This window comes from Nematolebias whitei, chromosome 6, assembly GCF_014905685.2.
Source record: "Nematolebias whitei isolate Nwh7 chromosome 6, NemWhi1, whole genome shotgun sequence".
Lineage (NCBI taxonomy): Eukaryota > Metazoa > Chordata > Actinopteri > Cyprinodontiformes > Rivulidae > Nematolebias > Nematolebias whitei.
In genome coordinates this window covers 7,109,646-7,137,058 of record NC_056503.1, presented here as the reverse complement: position 1 = coordinate 7,137,058, position 27,413 = coordinate 7,109,646, and the positions used below count along the sequence as shown (strand labels likewise).

At 41.7% G+C, this 27,413-nt stretch overlaps 1 protein-coding gene across 1 annotated transcript in view; it reads right to left on the bottom strand.

Moving 5' to 3' along the window:
- Window positions 1–27,413, bottom strand: part of LOC119410487 (ephrin type-A receptor 4) — a gene marked incomplete in the record, with an annotated part of 104,369 nt that overhangs the window by 17,440 nt on the left and 59,516 nt on the right. Inside the window, 4 exon segments of the mRNA XM_037677366.1 lie at window positions 2,741–2,852; window positions 8,368–8,527; window positions 8,620–8,744; window positions 19,169–19,504. Of these exon segments, the coding sequence (XP_037533294.1) occupies window positions 2,741–2,852; window positions 8,368–8,527; window positions 8,620–8,744; window positions 19,169–19,504 (733 nt within the window).

Genomic DNA, 27,413 nt, shown 5'->3' with positions numbered 1-27,413 from the left:
AATTCTATTCTATTCTAAACACCATCAAATTAATAGAACAAATCATGTCAGGATGACTTAAAACCACAAATGGGACTAAAATGTAATTTGCATACAGTAGAATGGTGTTCTGGTTATGATAATTCTACATTTTCAGCAATGTTTCATGGCATTTATTTATTTATGTTTGTTCTGGCTTTTTGTAGTAGTGAAAATCCTTGAAACTGCAGTTTCTATTTTCCCCCCACTGTGTTTGAGTCTTCTTTAATAAAACGTTTGTAAAGCTGTTACCTTTTAGAGTAACATATGACGTAACATTTGTTTTCAGGCTCGACTAACATGTGATATCCGTTCAGTATAAGGATCATGTGAGAAATGTCCGCACTTACAAAGCATCTTTTAAACTTGACTAATTTCATAAAGTTCAAGTTTAACATTCACAGATATCTGCCAAAAGAGGTGCTGCCATCGAGTTCCCTTCTTTATAAGAGAAACTGAATAAACTCTTTACATAGTCGACTAATTTATTTTTAGAACGTCACATTTTATTCTAAAAAATTAAAGGGGGGAGGCAAGTCTGTAAACACACATGGCTTTCCATACTCTGTTTTTCATACTTACCAAGGTCTGGAAAATGCTAGAAACAAATCCCAAAATCTTTCAAACTGTTTAAGACTGAACCTTGTAATATCCACTCATCCATTTCATGCAACTAATTTGTGGTTGGGTTGCGGAGACAACAGGTCCAGGAAGGAAAACATAGACATCCCTTTTCCTAGCAACACTCTACATCTCCTCCTGGGGGAGGTCTTCCTATAGAGCGAGTTCTGGGTCTGTTTTGGCATCTCCAGAAAGAGATACTCTAAACACATAATCAGATGCCCGAATCACCTCAGCTTACTCATTTTCATGCAGAGAAGCAAAAACTCTACTTCAAGACACCCGCCCCCCCCACACCAAACAAACTGGAACAATGCCCAAAGAATCACTATCTAAAAATCGAGCAGGATGTTAAGTACCCCTGTGATCTTGAGGGGTTTGAGTCTGAGGCACTAGTCTCTGGTGGACATGGCAAACTGGCCTCAGGGGAGGGGTCCAACAAAGCGCAATTCAAAGACCTTAATGATGAAGGCGAACTGTGACAATCATGCAGGATCAGGGAACGTGGGGCACCTTCCAAGAGTCAGGCCAGGGAGTGGAGTTAGGATAGTCTTGGCTCCTGGGGCTCAGCTGGGCCAAGTCAGAAAAACCAACAAAAAGCCACCTTCCCACGGACCCACCACCTTCGAGGAGAGTCATCAGAGTTGGGTGCTGTGCAAGTCAGGTGGCAGGACATGGGTGGGGCCTTGCACATGCTGTTTCCTGGTGACCTTAACTGGCTCTTGGGACGTTTTATTTGCAATAGTTAAAATTAGCTTTAAAAAAAAAAAATTGCCAACATCAAATAAAGCTTGGTAAATCACATAAATACTTTTATTATGTAAAGGACTTTTACTTAACATTAATTTATATGTAATAGTTGCACTTAGATCATTTTCCAGTGCTCGCAGATTCTGAAGAGCACTGAGGACAACATCATGGACTAAAGGCGGCAGGCGGGAATAAAAACTATGAATCATTCCTGGAGAAGAAGCTTCCAAATGCCTCTAAATTCTTCAAGCTGCCTGACACCTGTGCTTCCACTGGTCAGTAATGGAAACAACCAGATGTGTGAGACATTGGTCCTCCCCTATGGTTGTGCAATGATGGTAAACGGTGATGTGATTGCAGTCCCTCCCCACAATCACAGGATGGTCGTAGCAGCACAATGACAGTGGCCATCGCATGCATATAAAAAAGGCTGAGGCAACCCACCTGCTTGGCTGCAGACAGGCAATCACATGGAAACACACACACACACACACAAACACACAATCAACTGCCCCCTTCGCTCATCATCATTCTCAACACCAACACTCTTGTGCAAACAATAATTTGGTATTCATATTGCTCAATCAACACACGCCATTAGCACTTCCTTTCTGCAGCCACACATATAAGAGGTTGTTTTTTTTTTATTTTGAGGGTGCACAAGTACATGAACATGCTTACACCTTCGATGCATGCACACAAACAGAGGCTGGAGTGTGGTTAACACCCCGAGGTGTGACAGCCCCATCTGCATGTAATCCCATCTGTGTGATGGTGCTTTGTCCTGCCGGCTGGTTAACACCCTGAGATTGGGTCAGTGCAAATCCACCTGATGCCTCCCTATCTCACTCTCTCCATATTCTACCTCCGACTTTTTATTGCCCGCTTATCTCATTGTCCCTCCCGTTGCTCATCCCTGTCTCTTCTTCATTTTTATTCCCGTCTCTCGCTGCCTCCCTCTCGTTCTCTTTGCAGCGGTCAGAAAGTCACAGCGGGGGAAAATAACTAGCAGCCATGATTACTGCCACGAGCTGAGAAGATAGAGAGAATGATGGGGGAAGGAGACGGAGCAGGGACGGATGCAGAAGACAGAGTGAGAGGTCGCTGATTGCATCTCTTCAGCTGTTGGAGCTGTCAATCATGCCTCCAGTGTGGCGAGTCATCACTCATCTGATGTGAACCAGATGCACCAACTGTCTAACTCTGTGTGTGTTTGTGTGTGTGTATTTTTGAATGATTCTCCTGACAGCTGGTTTTTTTGGGGGGGCCTGAGGAAGACATCTTTCATCTGAAAGGAAAGAGGGAGAGACAGAAAGCAGAAGGAACTGAAAAAGGGACGGATGACGCTCACCTCCGGCTGATGACGAAAGCACTGATGAGGATGAGGAGGAGGACCACGCTGCCAACCACCGACACCAGTAACACTGTGGAGTTGGATCCATCGCCAATGATGGGGGATGGAACTGTAAAAATGAAAAAAAATTGAAGAATGAAAATAAATCAAGCAGAGGGAGAGAGAAAATGAAAGTGAGGAATATTGGGAAGACAAATAAAAAAGCCAATATCGTATTCAACTGAGCTGCCACACATGAAAGAACCTGCACTTTGTCTGTTTATCGTCGTCTCACTTCCTGCCTGAGTCTGTGCTCCTCTCCACACTCAGTGTTTGTTCTCTCCTTCCGTTTTACAGTCCTGACCATAAAAACCTGTTTACATGTAAACAATCTCCTGTAAACATTAATTTTTCACTGTTGATTGTAAAAATATTACATGTTCACACAGCAATGCTGTGATTGCAATCACTGTTTAGACATGACCAAAAGAAACAAAAAAAAAACCCTGGTCATGAGCTGACACTGTGATGTTTGCATTTCAACAACATTCACGTGCACGCATTCACTTCAGTCCAGACTATGAAAACAGTTCCAGGCTTATTCAGCATTTGTAGAATGTGAGAAACGCATCTATGTTGATCCACAAAATGGTGTAGCATGTATTAATTGTAAAGCAGCCCAAACAGCGCCCGGCTATCCACCATTGTTGTTTTTTTCATCTACTCATGCAAGTACAGAAAATCTATTGACTGCAGCCATCTGGAGAGTGTGCATGCATGATTTCACAGCAATGCCAAACATTTCCAAAAGCTTCCAATTTGACACTTTGATTTAAAAATATTTTTTTGTCACAGAATTTGATTGCTGTTTTCTGCACATCGCAGCAAAAAGAAAATTTCACTTAAAAACAGCATCATGTAAACAGGACCAAGGTCTACAAGTTCCCATGCTCCGTTAGAAGGCAAAGATGTCCCATCAGGGTGTGTTCTTGGTCATTATCATGTACCACTTTGCATTCATATTACAAAGAGTATACCTGGGCCTTCAGCAATCTGTCATTTGCTGTCTATTAATAAAGTTTACTTGGCAATATGGAACTGTTGGAAAAATCCATCCATCCATCCATTTTCTTTACCCGTTTATTCCATTTTGGGTCACGGGGGTCGCTGGTGCCCATGTCCAGCAATCACTGTGCGAGGGGCGGGGTACACCCTGGACGGGTCGCAAATCCATCACAGGGCCACATAGAGACAAACGAGACAAACAACCATTCACTCTCTCACTCACACCTATGGACAATTTAGAGTTACCAATCAGCCTAACATGCATGTTTTTGGTCTGTGGGAGGAAACCGGAGTACCCGGAGAAAACCCACGCATGCACGGAGAGAACATGCAAACTCCACCCAGAAAGGCTCCTGGACCGGGGTTTGAACCAGGAACCTGTTCTGTTGGAAAAATGTAGTGTTAATATTAGATTTATTATAACGAGTCTGTCATGAGCCCTGTCAAATTCAGAATAGAATTCAAAATCTTACTTCTAACCTACAAAGCTCTCAACAACCTAGCTCCATCTTATATTACAGATCGTATTGTTCCATATTTTCCCAACAGAGCACTTTGCTCTCAAACTGCAGGTTTACTTGTGGTTCCTAGAGTTTTCAAAACCAGAATGGAAGGAGGATCTTTCAGTTGTCAGGCTCCTCTCTTGTGGAACCAACTTCCAGTTTCTGTCCGTGAGGCTGACACATTGTCCAGTTTTAAAACTGGGTTTAAGACTTTCTTTTTTTGATAAATCCTATAGTTAGAGTTGGCTTGTTATGCTGCTATAGGCTTAGACTAGTAGAGGACAAATTGACCTCATTTCCTTAAATGAATTGTTAAAATTGAATAGTTTTCATTTGATACTATTTCGGTTTTAACATGTGATTCTCGACCTGCCATTGTGTATCTGTTCCTCTCAAACACAGCTGGTTGAAGCAGGTGACCGCTTGTCCTGAGCCTGGTTCTACTAAATGTTTCTTCCTCATGAGGGAGTTTTTCCTTTCCACTGTCACCTTCATGCTTGCTCAATATGAGAGTTTTGTGATGGAGTTAAAATCAAAGCAGTCCGCTCCTCATATAAATAATGTTAAATTATTATTTTTAAATATGAATATTTCTGTTTAGTGCCTTGAGATGACTTCTGTTCTGACTTGACTCTATATAAATAAACTGAATTGAAATTGAAATTACAGTCTTTAAGTTGGTCATTATATTTACACTCGTGTGCAGCTGTTTTCAGTGCTGAGGTTTTATGTTTCCAGATGTTAAAACCTTCATAACTGCAACGACGATGAACAAATACCTTTCACATCGTCATTTACTTTACAAAATATGAGTCAAAAACAGCAGCTGGTAAACACGCTACTAAAAGTTGTTGGAATGTTTCGCGCAGTTTCTAGATTTTTACTTTTTAAATCAAATACATGCTGTTTTAAGTGCTCTATAAATAAATTGGCATGGCATGATGACATTTGTGTCATATGTTGTTCATCTGAGGTTGTCTTTGCTTCATTATAAGGTTGTTAGATTGCTTGTTTGCATTTTGGGTTCATTAGTTCTTAATCAACAGAGAGAGTCTCTCAACTCCATCCCTATTTTTAAAGTGGGAATGCAACTTGTATCTTTGCTCTCCCACTTTTTATGTAAAAAAAAAAAAACCTGTTATCACTTCCATTAATGAGTCAAATAGCTGTAGCACACTGGTCAATCATCCAGATTTGAGTGGGACAGTCCCGGATTATGCCCCCTCTGTCCTGCAGCCCACATAAAGAGGGTAGTACCCACAAATGTCCCACATTTAATAAGTGCTGGCTGAGCTTACCTGTTCATGCCATGCTTCTGTGTGGGAGGAGGGTAATATTGTGGGTTGTTTCGCAGGAATCCTGCCACAGCAAGTGTGAGGTTAACGTTATAAGCCATTTGTTGTAAAGCTTAATTCCACAGCTTTCAGAAACCATTAGCATTTTTCTGATAGCACAAGCGGTCGAAAAGTTATGATAATGCAAACTGAGCTTTAAAAAAAAGAAACGAGTCGTTGGCAACATGCTTTGGGATAAAAGATATAACTTTTGTTGTTGAAGTTCATGTTTGATTCTTCATTGATTCAGTCATCATCCATAATTTATTAGGTTGAAAACCTTTGTTTATTAGATTAAATATCGCTTGGGGGATTATGTGTGTGTGTGTGTGTGTGTATGTGTGTGTGTGTGTGTGTGCGTGCGTGCGTGTGTGTGTGTTTGTGCTTGACATGGTGGGGGGTAATTTAAATGTCAAAGTCTTTCAGTAAAATAAATAACCTAATCTATATAGAGTTTCTGTGGACATCATTACTGGACACTGATGTGGTGTTTGTAGGGAAGCTCATATGTTTTTATTTGTTTGTGTGCTTGTTCTTTTTCCTACCTGGTAGGTCTCTCAAAGCAGCCTGCTTTGTTACTAGCAGTCATGTAGCCAAGACAAGCTCATGGAGCTCAGTGTGTAAAAAAAATATAATAAAATAAATAAGGGTAATGCAGTTTTCAAGTTTGATGAAGTTCCCAGATGAAGTTCAGCTTAAAGGCCAATTAGTTCTCAGTGTTCCACTGTTCAATAAAAATAGAATATACTGATTGTGTGTGTGTGTGTGTGTGTGTGTGTGTTAGGGGACGGGGGGGGGGGGGGGGGGGGTCTTTGGAATTTTGGAAAAATGCTCTTCAAATGGTGAGAAAATGCATAATTTTGAGTAGATTTAAAAAATTGGTGGAGCATGCCCTTGAAACCCCTTTGACTGCTTCCTGTCTATAGTGTCCCTCACAGCAAATGTTGGCAGGAAGGATTTATACTTCATCAACTAGAATTATGCTTTTTTTTATTACAAACTAAAAATGTTAAGTCTTGACAACCCCCCCCCCCCACACACACACACACACACACACACACACACCATCACAGACACTTTTTAATTGCTTCAGTTCAACTCAGCTCATCTTTATCGACAATATAGTGAAACAAAACAAGCAAAGGTTGTTGTTTTTTTACTTGTGTCGAAACAGCCCTTTAGCTCTTCATCCATCCATCCATTTTCTTTACCCGCTTATTCCATTTTGGGTCACGGGGGTCGCTGGTGCCCATGTCCAGCAATCACTGTGCGAGGGCCGGGGTACACCCTGGACGGGTCGCAAGTCCATCACAGGGCCACACAGAGACAAACGAGATAAACAACCATTCACTCTCTCACTCACACCTAGGGACAATTTAGAGTTACCAATCAGCCTAACATGCATGTTTTTGGTCTGTGGGAGGAAACCGGAGCACCCGGAGAAAACCCACGCATGCACGGAGAGATTATGCAAACTCCACCCAGAAAGGCCCCTGGACCGGGATTTGAACCAGGGACCTGCTTGCTGAGAGGCAGCAGCTCTACCAGTTGCCACCGTGCTGCCCCCTTTAGCTCTTTCTGACTGAATAACAGAGCAATGTAAAACAGTGCAATATCAGGTTTTAATGAATACTTTTTGAATTGAAGGAACATCTTGGCTAAAACTGAGCTAGAATTGGTCTAAAAAAAATCAGTCCTTCTCAATGAATGTGACACTCGGTCAACTAAGCTGAGTAACCATGCTATCAACAAGCACTAATACAACATCCATTGAAGGAATCCATAGAACAAACTGTTCTGCATGCCACACTTGTAAACAACATCTAGTATGATTTGTTATCCTAATCTGTTATCGCTTTTAGCTCAGTATTTGCTAAATTTACTGTGTTGTAGGCCTTTTTGTACTTGCTAAGGTCAGTTAGCTGTGGTGGCTACATTAACACCAGAAGTTAATCAGCTGGAGATGTCTACAACACCATTTACATGGCAAACTTAAAATCTGTGTTTCAATAAAATGTCTAGTGGTTCGTACACAGGCAATTAGGTGACTGCAAGCCTTTTCATGGCAGTACCTGATAACATAAACGTTTTGTAGCCACAATAGTATAAATCAAGTGTTTACAGTTGGGAAGATTTATGTCTCCCAGCTTCTTTTTAAAAAAAAAACACAATCAGGTATCCATGCCATGAACTTGCTGATACATAACACTTTAAAACTTAACGTAAATGACTTCCTAATTCTTTAGTCTGTTAGGTGAAATTTTTCTGGAAAATATGCATTCGTCTTTAAAGTTCACAGTGATCTTCAGTGGCTCTGACCAATTTTTGGTGAGGATAGCGCAGAGGCTAGTTCAGCTTTGTTTAGGGGGCTGATAAGAAACTGGGAGCTGTCCTCCCACGTATGCTCTTAATGTTGACAGGGTTGCTGTACTTCTCAGGCTGGCTGAAACAGTGACTGTTTAAAACCCATTTAGTGTGAACCTTAGTTGGCATGTCTACGGAGACATAATTTGCCAGTCAGGTGCTGGAACACACTATAATTTATGTTCAGTAGATAATTTATGTTCAGTAGATGAGAGCTTATTCTGATTAATGACCCTGAAATGAAAGGGAAAACTCATAAAAACAGCTATCATGGCATGATTTCTCATGGAATGATGTGGCAGATCTGGCAAGGTCTTGTGCTGGCTCTGCGCTACAGAGATGTCTCTATGCTGAAGGGAGGTGGTGTGATTAAACTTACCGGAGTTGGTCATGAACTCAAAGGGGCCGCTGAATTCACCATAACCTGCAGCTGTGCGAGCACGTACGTGGAACACGTAGGAAGTTAGTGGGGTGAGGCCCTTGATGTTGGCATTTCTGGATGCTGTTTTTATAATGCGATAGCTTCGTTCATTCTGGTCCTGATGAAGGGAAAAAAAGAGGTACAGTCTTTGTGATTCAAATATCGTTTTAGGAATATTTCATAAAGAGAAACCACTGTAGCTCCACTTACCTTTTCATAATACTTGACCTCATACTCCAGGATGACCCCATTGGCCTTTTCTGGTGGCTGCCAGGCCAGTGAGATGGTGTGTCTGGTGATATCTTTGGCCTGGATAGAACTCACCGGGGAGGGAGCTGAACAAAGACAGAAAAATGGAAGAAATAGGGTTTAGCTTGCTGCTTTCTCTCAGTCCTACATATTGATTTCATCTTTGGGCATAAGTGTCGCAACAATTACATGTGAAGGGGATGTGTCTCCCTCACATTAAAAAAAAAAAGTATTTGGACCCCGCATCACACACACATTTACCATGAAATATTAGTTCATCCAACGCTGTTTCTATTTCTTGGTAAACAAATCCATTCCACTTGATTAATAGAAAAATACTCAAACCACTAAAGGTCCACTCCGGGTTTTCCTGGTTACCTACAACAACTCATGACACCTCATGCAGTGTTTCTTGGTCACTTGCCTTGGCAGGGTGCTCACAGGGGTTGGAGGGTTGTGTTTTAGTAACCTACCATGTGCAACCTCTGTGTTGCACGCTAGCTTAGCACTACATTAGTGTGGGCAGTTGTTGACCGGCATGTGGGTGGGGAGGTAGGATGCATGAAATAGGTCTCTCTTGTAAATGAGTCCTCGAGGCTCAATGACATTTACCTGTCTAAATAAAGGTTGATTGATTGAAATAACTGAAGCACTATATCTGTTACATCTTAGATAGCATGTCTGCCTTATACCCCGCTAGCGTAGCGCTACATTAGTGCCAGCAGTTGTTGACCGTGTGTGCCGTGCTCTCGAAAATAGTAATTGAATAAAGTGTTTACTTACGTAGGTAAACATAGATGTTTATCAACCCATTAAAATACACGAGAATGCAGGAAATGGCACCTACTTCATTCAAAAACATTTTGGGGAAGGACCTCCAGACCCTTCACCAGTGTGTCTCCACCCCATACACACACACATAGTACAAGTGCTTCTGACGCCAATGTCTTTAGGAGACGTGTTTAATTAAAGGCCAAACACTTATTGAATTAATGCATATTGCCCTTTGACCTCCATGTCAAAATTTTAAATTAAAATCATCTTACATGGGGAAATAGTGGAGTTGTAGCTATTTTAGTCAAACCTTGAAAACAATGTGCAATGTGCAAACACGTGCAGGATTGTGAATTGTTATACTCAGAAAACATGTTGAGAATGACTCAGCTACAACCACATTAACTTTTAGCTTAATATCTGTAAAATTTACTGAGCTATAGCCATTTTAGTTTGGCCATTACTTATTAGCTATGGTGGACATCCTGAATTGAGTTGGCTCTAAAAGTTAATAGTTGTAAATATGCATCCAATGATTTATTTTCCTGAACGTTTCTTTATAATCTTTCCAGTGATGTATGAGATATGTTGATAACAAACAGACATTTAGAGTTGATTCTGTATGGCTAAAGGTAAATAATTAAACAAAGATCTTGTGCAGAAAATGTTGGTGCTCAGTCTCAGCCACTACTACAGGGGTAGCTGTGGCTGAGTGGTTAGAGAAGTCGTCCTCCAATGCAACAGTTGTGGGTTCGATTCCACCAGCAGCCACATGCTGAAGTGTCCCTGGGAAAGACAGTGAACCCCTCATTGCCTCTGATGTGTGTCCCATCGGTGTATGGATGTGATAAACCATTGGTTATTCTTTGTATAAATATTGTAGAGTGCTGTATGAATGGGTAAATGTGGGCACAGATTGTAATGTAAAGCGCTTTGAGTGTCGTGATCAGTTAGAAAGGCACTATATAAGTACAGTCCATTTACTACACCAAACGTTAGGTCCATCAATCCATTATATTCTGCTTATTCCAAAGTCGGGTAAATGGTAAATGGACTTTACTTATATAGCGCCTTTCTATCTTATCAAGATACTCAAAGTACTTTACACTATAATCTGTGCCTCATTTACCCATTCATACAGCACTCTACGTTATCTCTACAAAGCTAATTGAACAAATAATTCTAAAGCGACTAATCAGTGCTTTATCACATTCATACACTAAAGGGACACACATCAGAAGCAATGAAGGGTTCAGTGTCTTTCCCAGGGACACTTTGACATGTAACTGCTGGTGGATTCGAACCCCCAACTCTTGCATAGGAAGACTACTGCTCTAACCACTCAGTCACAGCCCCCACCCCCACCCCCGTGAACAAAACCCCTGATGGGTAGTGGGAGCAGCAGCTTGAGCAGGAAGGCCCAGACATCTCTTTCCACAGCCACCTCTTCCAGTTCTTCTGGGAGGACCCCATGTCAACCGAGAATCTCTGCAGCATGTCCTGGGTCTTCCCAGGGGTCTCCTCCCAGTCAGACATGCCCAAAACATCTCCTTACGCAGGTGCCCAAGGAGCATCCTTATTACTTTGTAGATGCCCGAACCACCTCAATTGGCTCCTTTCCATGTGGAGGAGCACTGCTTCTACTTCGAGTCTCTCCAGGATAACTGAACTTCTCACCCTATCTCTAAGGATAACTCCAGCTACCCTGCGGAGGAAACTCATTTCAACTGCCTGTATCTGTGATCTCGTTTTTTTGGTCACTATCCAGAGTTTGTGGCCATAGGTGAGGGTAGGAAGGTAGACTGACCGGTAAACAGAGAGCTTTACCTTACAGCTCAGCTCCCTCTTCACCACAACGGACTGGCACATAGTCTGCAATACTGTAGACGCTGTACTTTGTATCATTACATCTTTCAATCTCATGCACCATTCTTCCCTCACTCATGAACAAATCCCCTGATGAAATTTTAGGTTAAGTTTTGTAAAATTGAATGGGTCGTTGACATGTTTGTGCTTTAACGTCAGTTGGAGCCGTAATGAATCATGTTGACCCTAAAGGTTAATCAGTTGGAAATGTACATCAATATTAAGTTGCATTAAAACTAGTCTTTTTTTAGATTATGAGACATTTGAGTAAGTCACATGAACACAAATGCATAATTGTTCTGTCTTCACTTTTTAGCAGTAAGTGCTAACAACAGTGCCCGATTCCCCCCACCCTCTTAAGTGAAACAATTAGTTTGACTATGAAGCAATTGCTTCCATTTGCCTTTGGACTTGATTTAACATCTGTAACACGATGTGTGATTGTGTACAGAATTGCCAGAGGTGGAGTGTATGACAATAATGCATTTATGATCTGTCTGGCATCAATAAAACTGATCCAAGCTGACACAAGCACTTTTTCCTGACTTCATTTAATCCAGATTGCTGGGTCACCCTGAGAAAACCTACACTACAACAAAGTAAATGGATAAAAACTAATGAGCTCAACACATATATTTAAAAACAGAGCAAATCAATTGGTTGTCATTAAAGCTCCAGTCTATGATCTTATCTTATCCCTGTCTGACACATCAGATAATGAGGCCATATTTCAAGTGCTGGTGCTGTCTCTGTGTTCAGATGTCTTTAACATGTGAAGGTTAAAGCACAGATAGTGGACTACGCTTGCTCCCTCCCGCTGATGCACCACCACTGCACAAATCAAACCTCTATCTTCAAGGTGTGTGACAGCACTAAAATTGGGTTGTACACACTCTTGACATTACAAAGAGGAATGTGTAGGAAAGATAATGTTGGAAATAGAGAAACTCGTGTAAAAAGAGTTTTGATGAGGCAGAAAGAAATGACCCGTGGAGCCACAGTGGCAAAAGGTATAAAAGAAACGGGCAAATGTTCTGCCACAGCAGAGTTTGTGCTGAAACATAAAACTTTGTTCATACTCACTTCTCCAGAGTGCCACAAACAAAAACACTTGGAGTAAAACAGGTAACATTCCTTGTAGCATCTGCTCTTCGAGGTTCACATTGAGTAAATGTTTGACCTATGCTCCCCAATGATTACTGTAACCTTACACGTTCCGAGCCATCTGCCTTTTAAAAAATTACAGTGGGATGATTAATGATGGGACTGTGGTTCACCGATTATGATTGGATTATCTACGGCACTATATACATTCTCATCACTTTGACTGGGGACTCCAGGGAGCCTAACCTCAAGCTAAAGCTAACAAACCCTGCTTTTAGTCAGGGATTGAGTTCAAACAGGCCTGGAATTCAAGTACCCGTCATAGATAGAGTTTCAGTGAGCTGAAGAAGCACCAGCAGGGAGGGAGGGGGCAGGGGAACAGAGGGTTTGTGACGGGTGAGGGTCGAAATGGAGATGGAGAGGGATGGGATTGCAGACATCTCTTGGTAAAAGGATTAACCCAAGGTTGTGTCATCCTGTTGGCCTAATGTGTTGCATCTCCGTTAAACAATTAGACGGCGGCCATTTGTTTTCCTCCCAATCAATCTTACCCAGCAGCAAGAGCCAATTTAAGGGTCCTCATGGGGCTGACTGAGGACGCTCAGATTCAGAAAGGAAACACCTGAAAGGTCGGGGGCCTTCGTTCCCCAAAGACAATCCACACATTCATCTTTCCTCCAAAGATGACAGATATGGCAACATAATCATGTTCTGCTGCTCTTGTTGCACTTCTTTATTTTTCCCCTGACTGATGTGAGGATAAAGATGAGTGATCTCTAAAAGTGGCTTCGCTCTCAGGTTCATTATACAAAACAGCAACTTGGACACAAATAAAATCATCTGTCAACGTGAAGTTTAACTGCACGTTAAGAAAAATTAGTCAGAGAGATGCCAAAGAAGCAAACTGACACTGAGTTGGATAAAAAAATTCCTGTGGGCACCAACGATGCACAGATAAATTATTCACTTGAAGCTTTGGGCAAACCAAACAAGGCCCGCTGGCAACTCTTCTGATAAATTTACATATGTGGGGCAAGGCTGTAATTTCTTACTGCCTCCTGAACGTGTGGGCTAACTGAGGCGGTTTAATAATAACTGTTAGACCCAATGAATATTCACGTCCCATTTCAGAATGGAAAAACAGTCTCACACTCAACACACGCACGAAGGCCAAACACACACATCAGCAACACAAAGGAGCTCATTAAATAAACGAAGATTGAAATTCATGCAGAGAAAATAACTGCATCTAGTTCTATTATCTCACACGGACAGCATTAGACAAGATCAAGACACTTGTGCATGCATTTGAATTATTAAAACTGTCCAGAAAAGCAAAGATTTTAGGTCTGGTTTGTATAATCATGGGAGATTAGGCATCAATATATTTCAAACGATTTTGAGGTTTTGTGTCTGTTTGCTTGTTGTTTGAACGAGTTTGTCTTAGAGAGCACGTTTTGCGCTGCATCTGTGTTTGACTCCAGCGTTTGCACCGACATGTGGCTGATTACAGTCGGACATTAAAAGACGCAGAGACTGAGATGCACATGTGGCTGCCAGATTGGAGCCCGGCCACCACATTTGAGTCACTCAATTTCACTGCCGTCAAGGAAAAACAGCCGAAGAGGGAGCTGTTTTTTAGAGTGCCAGAAAAGCAGCTCCTGCTTACACGGTCTGCGCTCCACTCGTGCACGCACAGGACATGTTTCCACGTCCCAAAACACATTTCCACATGTATGTGTCCTGGTGGGTTAGAGAGATGGAAACTTGCGTTCACGTGAGCCAACAGACTTGCCGACGCACACAACTCCTCTCGAGCACTAATTCACTTCTCGTCATCAAACACGTCTCACTGAACTTCTTTTCGCCTTTTTTCTCACACACATGAAGTGCTTGATCCCATAAAGACAGAGAGGACGTCCATTTACAGACAGGGGTCAGTTCACAGCTTAGAGCCCCCCCCCCCCCTCATCACTCCCCCTCTGTTTCTCCATGAAGTCTGGGTGAAAGGGTTACACCCAGACTGATTTACAACAGTGGAATTGTTTATGGCGACACTCGGAATCTGACCTCTGTGTGCCCAACTATATGATTGGTCACAGGTGCGTTCAGAATGGCTCACGTCTTCATTTGAATCTGCTGGGAGGTTGTTGTTTTTTTCTGCACCTTGTTCCATTTTTATTTTATGCAAAACAACTTGAGCTTCTCTTCCTTTCCAACCTGCTTCCAGCACTTCATCCTCTCTAGCCGAAATTTGAACTTTTACGGGTGGGGTGTTGGCTCAGGCATCTCTTCCACGGTACTTATGGATCCTAATAAATCCATCATAATAAATGCATAATCCACAGTGTCTGGTTGAGGGAAAGCGATGGAGAGTGAGAGGGACAGACACAGATGACTGGCTGGATTACTAGCAGCTGAAACCAGAGCGCTCAAAGCCCCAAGTGAGCATTTGCAGGAAGAAATCCAATCAGTCTGGAGTTATTCACTTTGACACGCACGCACAAATTGAAAGAGACACACACATGGAGATAGACATTGAAAGAAAAATGTAGAGCAGCTTGATCTATTCGAATGTAAATGTTTTGTGTAACGTGTTTCATTACTTTTTAGCTACGCATTCAATCCGGTATACAAACACACACACACACACACACACACACACACACACAGTGATAAAGCTTTCAGCTGCAGTATGAGCTAACTAATCCCGGCAAACAGCTGTGAAACATGCAGCAGTGACGAGCCAAAGGCAACATCATCTATATCTTACAACTTCAAATCAGGGGATTAGCCATGAGCAACCTCAAGGGGACACTGCTCTGTGTGTGTATTTATGTTACTGTGTCTCTGTATGAATCTATGTCTGAAAAAGTTCATTTGGGAGTATATTGTGTGAGCGTGCATTTGTATGACCATGCTGACATGCTTTTATACGCCCTCAGCCTCGGACTCCAGGGCACGCTCCATTACAGCTCCCACACATGCCTGTCTGGCACGACTCTCTGCTCTCCCACAGGTTGCACATCTATTCATCTCCATCTTCTAGACCCAAGCTGATAAATCAAGCCACTGTGTCCTAAATTGCTGGTCCAGGCTCTATTCAAGATATTCGCTTTCCCCATGAAAGGGAATTAGTGATAAAAACGAGACAAAAAGCACTAAGGTTACCACCCAAGAGCAGAGCTGTAAAGAAGACCGAGGTAACGATGAGCTGTAATCAGAGAAAAGAGGGCAGCGACGAAAAGAAAGGACCAGGGGTTGTAAAAGCCATTTGCACAACAACAGGTTACAAAATGGCTAAATTGCAAAACAACAGGAGACTCTGAATACATCCTTGGGTTTGAGGGCTCCTCTTCATCCCTGAAGCAGAAGCTGTATTCATGAGTTTATTCTACAGGAGTAATTGGACACACTTGCAGAAATACACACAATTTAGCAGCATCTGTAATGAAGTTTTCACAAATCAATACAACTCATCTAATTCATTAGTATGGCTGCTAAAAATAGCTTGGGTAACCCATCTTCAGTCTAGGCTTCTCATGCTCAATTATGCAAAACTTCAATGAAACTCTGCAGAAAATCATTTCCAACTCTTGAGTCCATCACAGCCTCTATATTGATCACTACACCTTGCCCAAAACAACACACTTCTTCAGTAAATATATTATGCAGAGTGCTACTCATAAAAAGCAAAAACACCAGGCAGAGCTTCAAAGTCAATCTGTACAACACAAATTTTCATGCCAGGACTCTGGATTTTGGGATCAGTGAGTAAAACCAACAGAAGCTGTTGGAATTAAGTCAAGAAAGTAAAGGGATGGAGAGACAACTGATGTTTGCAAGACTGAGGCTGAATGTATGACAACGTGTAGTGAAAAAAATCATCAATAACCACGGCACTCTGATATCCAGTGGTAACTAGAAAAATGCATTGTCATGATGTGTCTTTTTTGGTGTTTATGGTGTTCTGTACCATCGCAGGGCAAAGAGGGGAATTGGAAATACAGTCTGTTTGTGTTAAGAGCATGATTGCTTGAAAAGTAAGTGAGACACCAACTTCCATTTAGGTGTGTGGCTGCATATAGACATAAGAACGGTTCATTGGTAAAACTGGGTTGCCACTTCCAAAATTCAAAATGGCTGCCACCATACATGTCCATCCATCTTATGAGCAGGATACCTTGAAAAATATGTGTGGTAATGACTTCCCTTTTGGTGTCTGCCAGCATCTAGGCATCAGAAAGTTCTCTATCAAAAACTGGACTGCAGTGTCAAAATCCAAGATGGCTACCACCATATATATACATATATATATATATATATATATATATATATATATATATATATATATATGTATATGAACCAGCCACACCTTTAAACAGGAAACAGTGCTTTTATATTGGTTAAAGGTATAGTTTTCCCAAATGATTGGGGTGGCTAAACGACAATCTAGCGTGGCCAAGGCCACCATGGTCATCTCCTCGTTCTACTACTACACCTGATGATGGATAAAATTTCTCCCTCCTGTCACAAGGATCTATCACTCTGCAACGCCTCAAACAAAAAAGATAAAACCCTACCTCTATTCTTATGAAGTGTAACTCCTACCAACTTGAACATCTTGCACCAAAAACATTAATGTTTATTTGCATTCATTGTTCAATTCCAGTCCAGAAAAACACTCATCTTGAAAACTACAATAACATTCACTATTCCAGTCCCTCAGCGACCAGGGACATCTGCCTTCAACGTGTGTTCATTTTCTGTTTCCCTGATATTTCTTCAAGTGTCTTGAGTTTAGCTTTGCTCCCCAGTGTTTTTTGGTACGATCAGATTCTTTTCTCTCAGTCAGCTCTATTTTCTGCCCATCTCTGTCCCTCACACCTGCTTCTGGTATCTCATGTCTCAGGTGTCTCCAATCTTTTCATCACCCCCAGCATTCTTGTACTTCTGATTCTCATCACTCTTCAGTTTGTCATCCTGGTCCAACTCATGGCCTTTGTCCTTGTGTGCTCCTTGTGGTTTTGCTTCTTAGTGTTTTGTTTCTGCTGTCTTAGCCACTTATTATACTGAACAAAAGTATAAACGCAACACTTTTGTTTTTGCTCCCATATTTGATGAGCTGGACTCAAAGATCCAAGACTTTTTCTTTGTACACAATAGGCCTTTTCTCTCAAATATTGTTCACAAATTTGTGTAAATCTGTGTTAATGAGGACTTCTTCTTTGCCGAGATAATCCATCCACCTCAGAGGTGTGGGAAAATCCCTTGCATCGCTCTTCCCTAAGGCTTCCTTCAAACAGGATGATAACACTGCTACTTTCTCCATGACAAATATGATCTACTAAAACATGGCTGGATAGCAGCAAATTAAAATAAACATTTAAAACATTTGGAAACATAAAACTTATATGCCCTTATTATTTCCTTCCCCTGTTATTTTTTTCATCCCAGAGACACTCTCCTGCACCCTGGCCACTGGCATGCTTCTTTTGGACCACATCAGAATCAACTTTGCACAAGAAGATGTGAAACCACACGTATCACATTTGTTCAAGCTTATTTCAATGACCCTTTTACAATCAGGATTGCACCCACAGCATGAAACCAGTGGAGCCAGTTCTGCTATAACGTCTTGATCATAAAGCCACGCTGATGTGCACAAGCCCCACATCCACGTGCTGTCATCATGCTCCAGTGACAATACTGCAACCTCGATATGGAAGCGTTGTGCACCCTCAAAACCAATATAAACTATAACATTTTATCTTGCATAATGTGGAGCTCTGTGTGGTCTTAAAAATCCTCCAAGACTTTGCCAAGACTTTGCAAGATAATCCCTGCCCTGGTTGATTTTTTTATGTTGTAGCAGAGTCATCATCCAGTGTGAAGAGGAACTTTTCAAAAGCTGTTAATCTTCTTTGAAAATGCTCCTTAACTGGCATATGGCATTTTACAAAACATTATGTATGCCATCCATCCATTTTCCTTACTCGCTTTTTCCTTTTTGAGTCACAGGGAGCTGGTGTCTATCTCCAGCAGTCACTGTGCGAGAGGCGAGGTGCATGCTGGACAGGTTCCAAGTCCATCACAGAGACACATGGAGACAAACAAACATTCACATTCTCTTCCACACCCCAAAACAATTTAGGACCATAGAAATTAACATGCTTTTGTTTGGTCTGTGGGAGGAAACTAAAGTACCCCCCCCCCCCCCCCGGGGGGGGGGGGGGGTACTTTCTGCGTTTACATGCAAAGTAAACGCAGAAAGGTACAAGGCCAGGAGGTGATCCTGTGCCCTTCTTGTTGAGAAGCAACAGTTGTAACCAAACCCCCCACCCCCCTCCCCTCATCCACCCCCACCCACAGCGTTAAGCTAGCAGCAGGCAGTACAGGCATGTATCCATGTGTCATCATCCCCCCCACCCCCCGGGTTAACAAAAATCATGAACGAGATGAGCGCCCCACCATGGCAAGTTAACCAGGAGAAACACTGCTATGCTCTTTGGCGATTGCCATGAAGATGGTGATGAGGTGAATGCACAGTAGTGCACAGCATGTACAGTACACACAATATGAAAAACTAGCTTTAAAAATATTCGTAATATAGCGAAGCCGCAAAAAGTGAACCGCAATATAGTGAGGGACTACTGTAATACTCTTAGAACAAACCAAACCACACACACAGCTTCTGGTTTGCCTTTCCTCTCCCAAACGTAGTCACATGATTATCTATTCAGTCATCGAACTCTGCTCCTCTTACCAGCCTGGTTGGTGGTGACAGTCACGGACACAGCCTGCTCTGGCCCCGGGCTCTGAGGTGAAACACCGTTCACAGCCCACACCTCAAAGGTGTAGTTGGTGTGAGCCTGAAGCTCGTTGATGGACACCCTGGTTCCCTTCAGGCTCAGCTGCTGGGGGCTGAAGTGAATGCCATTCCCGCAGGGTTGGCAGCGTCGGCCATCAGGCCCACAGCGTTTGCAAACAACATTGTACGTCAAGTCCTGACGCCCCCCAGAGCTTCGTGGGGGGCTCCACTCCAGGTTTACGGAGGTCTCGTTCACATTGGAGATGAGATGAAGAGGTGCTGATGGAGGGCCTATAGAAAAGGAGGAAATAGGGAAAAAACTGTATTGTTGGCAGTGGTGGGTGAAAAACCATGCATAAGAGCTACAATAGTATTTACTTGTAAGTGAACAAGGGAACAGACAGAGAGATGCTGCAAAAGTTATACTACACAACAGTGAAACCCTTTAGTGAATGCTTCATAGAACTTATTTACTAGTGGTTTTGGCAATTGATTATTCCCAAACATAATTCATACAAATGTATGAATGTGTAATTGACTGGCTTGTCCCTTTTAATGGGAGCTAAGGCTTCTTAAATTTCCATTTAATGTCCTATGCATTACAGCTTTAGAAGATCCAATTTCAGCTTAGTTAATTCAAAATGGGAATTGAAATTCAATAGGCCAGCAGAGCTCTTTCAGATTCATAATCTAAATGTGGCAGAGTGTTAAAGCTTGTTGCTAAGAACGCATTTTGGATCTAAATCAGTAAGTTTTAACAAAGTTGGTTTTCAACCATTTTGAAGTTCCTCAGATTTGAAAAACTGCATGCTGTATAGTTTTATAAAAAGAGCAATGCTGCTGCAAACTGATGCAAACTCTCCAGCTCATCACTTCCAATTTACATGTCAGCTCTCTGTAGTGAATAATGTGTTTTTTTGCAATGCTATCAAACAGTCGTAATTGACTGAACTGTGCCGTTCTCTGTCTCCCCCCTGCCCGTTTTCTCTGCCTCACTCCAGTTCCCTTTAACTAATGAAGCACACGCGAGGAGGCTGGGCAATCGATGCAGGGTAAAATATGAAGGCAAGTCAGTGCGTTGATGAATCATTTCACAACGGAAATTAATTATCAGTGTTATTTTTGGAAAAGCATTGTGGCAATGGATGATATCACAGAGGCACTGAGGCCAGGAGAAGACAGTTTCCAGGAAGAAGTGCACTTTTGTACAGGGACTATAGTTTACATTTATCTTTAATTCTTTAGTAAGCATTTTTCTCAAGTGTGACACAATAAAGTTAGAGTTGAGACTCCAACTACCATTATTATTATTCCCCTAAAATTCTTCAGCCATGACTCCCAGATTTTTGGCAATCTTTGTTGGATGATAGCTAAGAGGAGGTGAAAGTGGAATTTCTTCATCAGTACAGCAAAATCACAGACGCAATCTGAAATTCACCTTTGCTACATGGAAAATCTGAAGACATACAAAAAGTGTATGCGCCTTTGGTGTCAGAAGTATTTGTAACGTGTGGGTGTGGGTTGGGGGAGACACTGGTGCAAGGTCTGGGGGTCCTCCCCCAGAAATTTTTGAATAAATTAGATGCTATTTCCTGCATTCTGATGTATTTTAACATGTTATTAAACATTTACGTTTACATACATAAGTAAACACTCGATTCAATAACTTAGTAACTTTTTTACAAGAAGAACTATACAACAAGAAATAGCCTGGCCAATAGCTGTCCTTGTGTGAATAGAGCATGCTCCACTTCTCTCATGCATCCAACCCCCCTCCCCCTCCAGTCGACAACTGCAGACACTAAAGTAGCGTTAAGCTAGCAAGCAATAGAGCGTTGTCTCCCCCACCCCACCCCATTGACAAAACCTGCAAAGAGATGAGCGTCCCCTGCCAAGGCAAGTGATTGAGAGGAAACATTGCTTGTGGTGTGGTGAGTTGTTGTAGGTAACCAGGAAAGCCCGGAGTGGACTTTTAGTGGTTTGAGTATTTTCCTGTTACCGTAATCAAGTGGAATGGATTCATTTACAAAGAAATACAATTAGCACTGGGTGAACTAATATTTCATGGTAAATGTGTGTGTGTGTGGAGTGGGGGGTTCAAATGAGTATTTTTTTTAATGTTAGGGGAACACATCTTCTTCAATAATAATTGTTGTAACACCTATGGTATGCAATGCACTGACTTTGGTTGTCAGTTCTTGGCAGATAATGGAGAATGAGCAATATTGTGGAGAAGGCCAGGATGAGAAAGATGGAGAAGCACAAAAGGAGCAAACAAACAATGTCTAATCAACCAGAAAAAGCTACTAATTAGTATGGAAGGAGTAGGTCAGGATGGGTGGAATAAAGGAGGGAGGCAGCAGTAATGAATCAAGGAGATAAGCCTGTCCAACAGTACAAGACACATGTTTTAGGAATAAAAGATACAGACTGTGTTATTATTAGCATTGTTCAATTTCCTTTTAACAACTAAACTCTGCAATAAAAATATATTCGTATTACAGTCTATAATAAACCATCTTCCTTTTCTGCTTCTTACATCTACTCTTTTGGTTTTTCATCTCATTTTCTAATTTGTTTCACAGAAAATAAGAACAACTTCCATGTTGGTTTTCTAAAAGATGTTTTTACAAACTGATACTTTAGCAGTGTCTTTGTTGGTGTGTTGAGTTTAATATGTTACGGCTAATTCCGTATTCATAGTATTGTTTTCCCCATCCTTTTAAATTTCTGTACATGTTTTGCATTCCAACTACTTCTGCATGCTTTGAGCTGTTTAATCTGTATCTACATATTCAGCCCCTTCAAAAGATAAGTGCTATGACTCCAGCAGCAGGGCTCTAGGGATGGACAAGATCAGTTCTGAGTCATCAAGGCTCCTGTTGTTGCTGAGCTGTTTTGGTTTAAACAACTTTTCAACATTACATGGACATTGTTAACAATGCTACTGGATTGGCAAATTATGGTGGTACATCCATTGTTCAAAAAGGGGACAGTGTGTTCCAATTATAGAGACATCCCTTTCCTCAGTCTCCCTGGTAAGGTCACTAGCTCAGTCTCTCTGGTAAAGTCTATTTGGTGGTGCTGGAGAAGAGAGTTCAGTCATTGGTTGAACTTCAGTAGGAAAAACAATGCAGGTTCTTTCCAGCTGTAGAACACTGGAGAAACTATTTACCCTTACAAGGGTCCTGGAAGGGGAATGGAAGTTTGTCCAAACAGTCTACATGTATTTTGTAGATTTGGATAAGGCATCCGTCAACAGTCCTTGAAGTGCATGGGATTTGGTGTTGCTATGGGACATTCAGTCCCTATACATACATTGTGAGTTTGGTTTGCATTGCCTGCAATAAGTCGGACCCCTTCTGGGTGAGAGTTGGACTAGGCCTTGGCTGCCCATTGTCAGCGATTCTTAACTTTTATAAACATAATTTATCTGTGCAGCCAGGGGCTCAAAGTGATTCAGTTTTGTGGCCTCAGGAGTCCATTTCTGCTATTTTGAGATGATGTGGCGCTGTGGCATCATCATGCCACAGGCTCCAGCTTTCATTGGGGTGGTTTCCAGCTGAGTGTAAAACTGCTGAGAAAATTAGCACTTACATATTTTAACCCATGGTTCTTAGTCAGACTACTGGATATGGACCCCCGTGACCCAAACTGGAAGAAGCGGGTAAAAGATAATGAATGGATGGATGGATGGATGGTTCTTAGTAAGAAAAAGGTGGACTACCCTGTCCGAGTAAGGAATAAGGTGTTGTCACAAGTGAAGAAATGTACGTATTTCAGGATTTTGTTCACATCTGAGGGAAGATTAGAGTGTGAAATCAACAGATGAATTGTGCAGCTTCTGCAGTATCGTGTACTCTGTGCCATTATGTTGTAAAGAGGGAGCTGAGATGCTCTCTGTTTACAGGTTGGTCTATGTTCCTACCCTCACCTAGAGTCACAAATTCTGGGTAGTGACCCAAGGAATGATATTGCTGATACAAGCTGTCAAAATGAGTTTTCTCTACATTGTAGATAGACTTGCTCTTAGAAATAAGGTGAGAAGTTCAGTTTTCTGGGAGAGAGAATAGAGTGCTGCTCCTCTACTTTGACAATTGCTAGTTGAGGTGGTGTAGGCATCTGGAAAGAATGCCCCCTGGGGTATATCCAACTTGGAGGAGACCCTGGGAAGACGCAGGACATGCTGGAGAGACTATCTCCACCGCTAGACTAGAGTGGGCATCGGCAGTGGGCAGGCCCTTGAGTGCTTTGCCATTTAATTTCCCTCTGGGATTAATAAAGTATTTTTGAATTGAATTAATTTGAATAGATAAGTGTGACTCCACTCAGCTCTCATGTTATTGGTTCTTCTCAGGTGTTGGTGATTTGCCACTGTGATCTGTTTCCCCACTCTGTGGGCGAAATCGTCAATGCAAAGTGGGCAGTATTGTAACAGGTCAATGTTTTCAAGCCACTCTGCCCATTGTGATCCTTAATTACCATATAATCAGACTTCATTTTCTTTAGCTTATCCTGGCACTGTTTATTAGTTTGGGTGTAGCCATATTGCACCATCATCTCTGTAAATGCACTCATTTATTGTGGCGCTGTCCAGCTCACGCTGAACCGTAATATCAACCAATAAAGTTAGAAATGTCTGTACCTTATCATTCGTCCACAGCACTAATTTAGGAACTTCTATACCAGAAAATAACTAAATCAGCACACACTCAACACAATCAGAGAGAAAATGGAGGTTCAGATGTACTTTGAAGTTTTGCTGGGCGGGTCATCCAGTGATGTAGCTCCACTGGCCAATCAAGGGCTGCTGTCTGCTTACGTAAAAATCATCACATCGGAGCAGTTCGCTTGGCACTAACAAGGTGGTCTCATAAACTGTACTGAGTGGGAACAGGTATTGACAGTGGGCATGCCTTTAACTGGTGCAGTGTGGTGCGGAACAGACGAGTTTAGAGACAGTGGCAAAGTGCCATATGTCTCTCAGCTGGCATGGGATTGCCTTAATATCATACAAGAAGTGCTAGAAGAGGTGGCTGTAAAAAGAGATGTCTAGGACTCTCTGCTCAAGCTGCAAACCCTGCAACCCAACTCTAAATCTAACGGAAATTATGGCTGGATGGATGAAAATTTTAAGCATTTAGTTAACCTTTTGTTACTTTAGCCTTTATCTAGCCATTTTTTGCTTTTAGTTTGTATAAAATTGTTTGCTTCTTTTAGATTTCAACTAGTCATGCTTCTTTTAGTCTCTGGCTATTGCTTTTAAGATTTACCTAGTGTTTTATTATTTTTAGCTACAGCTTTGCTATGTTTTGGTTAATGCTAATGTTTTGACACTATTTAGCAATCTGCTTCTTTTCTCTGTAATAAGTCAGTATCAGCTTTTTCAGCAAAATTCTACAGTCATTTACATTTAATTTTATTTTTCACATAGAATGCAGGTTATCTGTTTAACATTTACACCTCTGTATGCAGAATGCCACTGTATTATGTAGCGGTCTGTGGTCGATACACAGCAACGTAAATCCCATGTGGCAAGAAGTTGACAAAGACCATTAAAACATTTTGAAGAAACATAAAGCTGTTTCAAATTAAGGGATCTGTCATGACATACTTGCTGAAACTGGTCTCATTTTAAAGACAGATGAAAAGATTTATGAGTGTGTACATTGACAGGCATGAGTGTAATCCCATCACTGAGGTTTGTTTGTTGCTATGACAAACATGGCAACAACACTGTGCAACTTTATGACTATAGAAAGTCTTAAACACATTCCATTATGTCAGTATGCCTCCCTGAATTTAGTATGCACACAGACACACACACACTGTCTTTGGCAGTACCTGTCGCACTCCCAGAATGCACCACTGGGAGCAGGGGAGCGTGGGAGAGCTGTCGACTGTGACTGACACCCGGTAATTAATCCTGGGAGAGAAAACGGTGCTGGGAGACGACAGCGAAACACTTCTACAACCTTCATACAACGTTGGCTCAGCATGGCTCTAAAATTTTCCTGTCTTCACAGAAGAAATCCAGAGGGAGACTTTTTTTTTAAATCTCCTCTTAAAATAATTTTTTTCCCACTTTTATTTATGGATTTGACATGTTGTCAGAGCTTAATTTCTTTTTGTTCGTTTCCTCCTTTGCGTCTACGGTCTTCTCATCTTCAGTATGTCTTTCTCATTTTTACTCCATCCACATCTTGCAGCTTTCCTCTCTGTAACCTCCATCCTCCTTTCTCCTTCTGCTGCCACCCCTTTCTCGTTCTGTTTCTCTTTAACAATAATTGTTGGCCAAGTGTTGAGCAGGGCCAAGCGGGAGAGCCGGCTAAATTGGCCAGAGCATCGACCCTGCTATTACCATCCGACTGGGGTTTATTCAATGCTCCCCTTGAGTCCTTCCAGCTTTGCCTTCATTCTTCTCTCCATCCCTCCCTCTTCCCCCACAAAACCGCCACTAAGAAAGCTGAGGAAAATCTGTGAAACACATCAAGGCTTGACAGGAGCCCTAAAATGGAGACGAAACCTCCGTCTAACCTGAACATAGAGGAGAAAACAACTCTTCTAAGTGGCTGTCACTGGTTCTTGTTACCGCACTGCAGCATGAGTGCTTACACGTGTATTACCATTTTTTTACCCAAAATTTAACTTTTTTAAATCACTCTCTTTGAATTAGATAAATCTTATGTAGATGTCAAAACTAATCAAAAGAAAATGCAACTCTTAGTACAGCTGGACCTTTGAGCATTAGAAAGTCTTGCCTCATCGTAAAAATGTGGAAAAACAAAGCAGTGCTGCAGATATTCAGTCAACAGGAGGAAAATAAGATTTAATAAACTGGCCTAGACGTCATTGAAAGAATGCAGGTTTCATGCAAGAGATTTAAACAAAGATTATCTTATAATACAAAGAGACAGTTGTAGCCATGTTGTCCAAACCTTTTGAATTTCGTTAAGCATGATCTCATGCACCATTGCAAGAGCTTGAGGAAAATGTGTTAATCCGTCTGTAACAATGACTGAGTTGGAGCTACTTTTGTATTTGTTGGGGTTACTCAGCTCTGGAGGCCATCTTAAATTGTTTTGATCCCAAAAGTTCAAGTCACTTAGGATATCCAATTATTATTTTCAGGAGGTCTCATTAAAATTTGTTCAGAAATTCATAAGATGTTTTTGTCATCAGACATTTGTACAATAATTGCACAAAAGCACAAGCAAAAACATTGATACATTTTCAAAAGCAGCAGGAACAAAGCCTAATAATTCTTTGAATACTAAATTTAAGCACGCAAAAAAATAAAGTTGACATTAATTTATTCAGTCTGTCAGGCTTTAGGCAGGTAGATTCCAAGATCTGCAGCAAATTAATTGGCTTAGCTCTTGACTTTAATCTGTAAAGTAAGTATTGATATCAAACATAGCACAGTACTAACCTATTGGAGGAACAAAGGGGGGAGACAGGGAAACACGGCTGGTTTCATCGGAGGATAGAGGGGGAAAAATGCAGCTTTACAACATTTTTAAAATGGTTTGTTTCTTGTAAAAGAGTCGCTTTTATGATTGACATCAGTGTCATTTGTGGCCAATCAAAGGCCTGCACTCTGCTGACATCAAATCTACAGCGCGACTTGGCTTGCGTAGAACCTTGGCCGACTAGGTCCTAAAAGGCAAGTTGGTGGTAGCCCCTAATGAAAAGACTCTGAACCTGAGTGGGGCTGACCCAAGCAAAACTTAGTCAAACCCATGGAAAAACGCCAATACAGTTTCATAATGATGGAATTGCACAACATCCAGTTTTAAAAATCATCATGCTTTGCTAAATTGCAAGGCACGTCCAGGGAAACAGTTTTCAATTACCCTCACACACACAAACACACACATACATGCACCCCAATTACCAGAGATGCTGGCTCATTCCCAGCATGACCTTCAGAGACGCAAACTGAGATGATTTTAGAAGGGATTTTTCTTTTCATTTCCTCTGTTCGTGACTCTAAGTGGATTTTGAAAGAAAGAGAAACCGAAAGAAGAAAAAAAAAACTGGTGGACGTTTCACGAGTGACAGTTGTAATTACAGAGCTCCAACTTGTAGGTCAGAAAAAAGAAAAAAAGCTCAGGAAAGGAAAACAGCTAACGACAGACAAGGTGATAGTTCAAAGATCAAATGTTGGCTGGCTGACGGGGGGGGGGGGGGGGGGGGG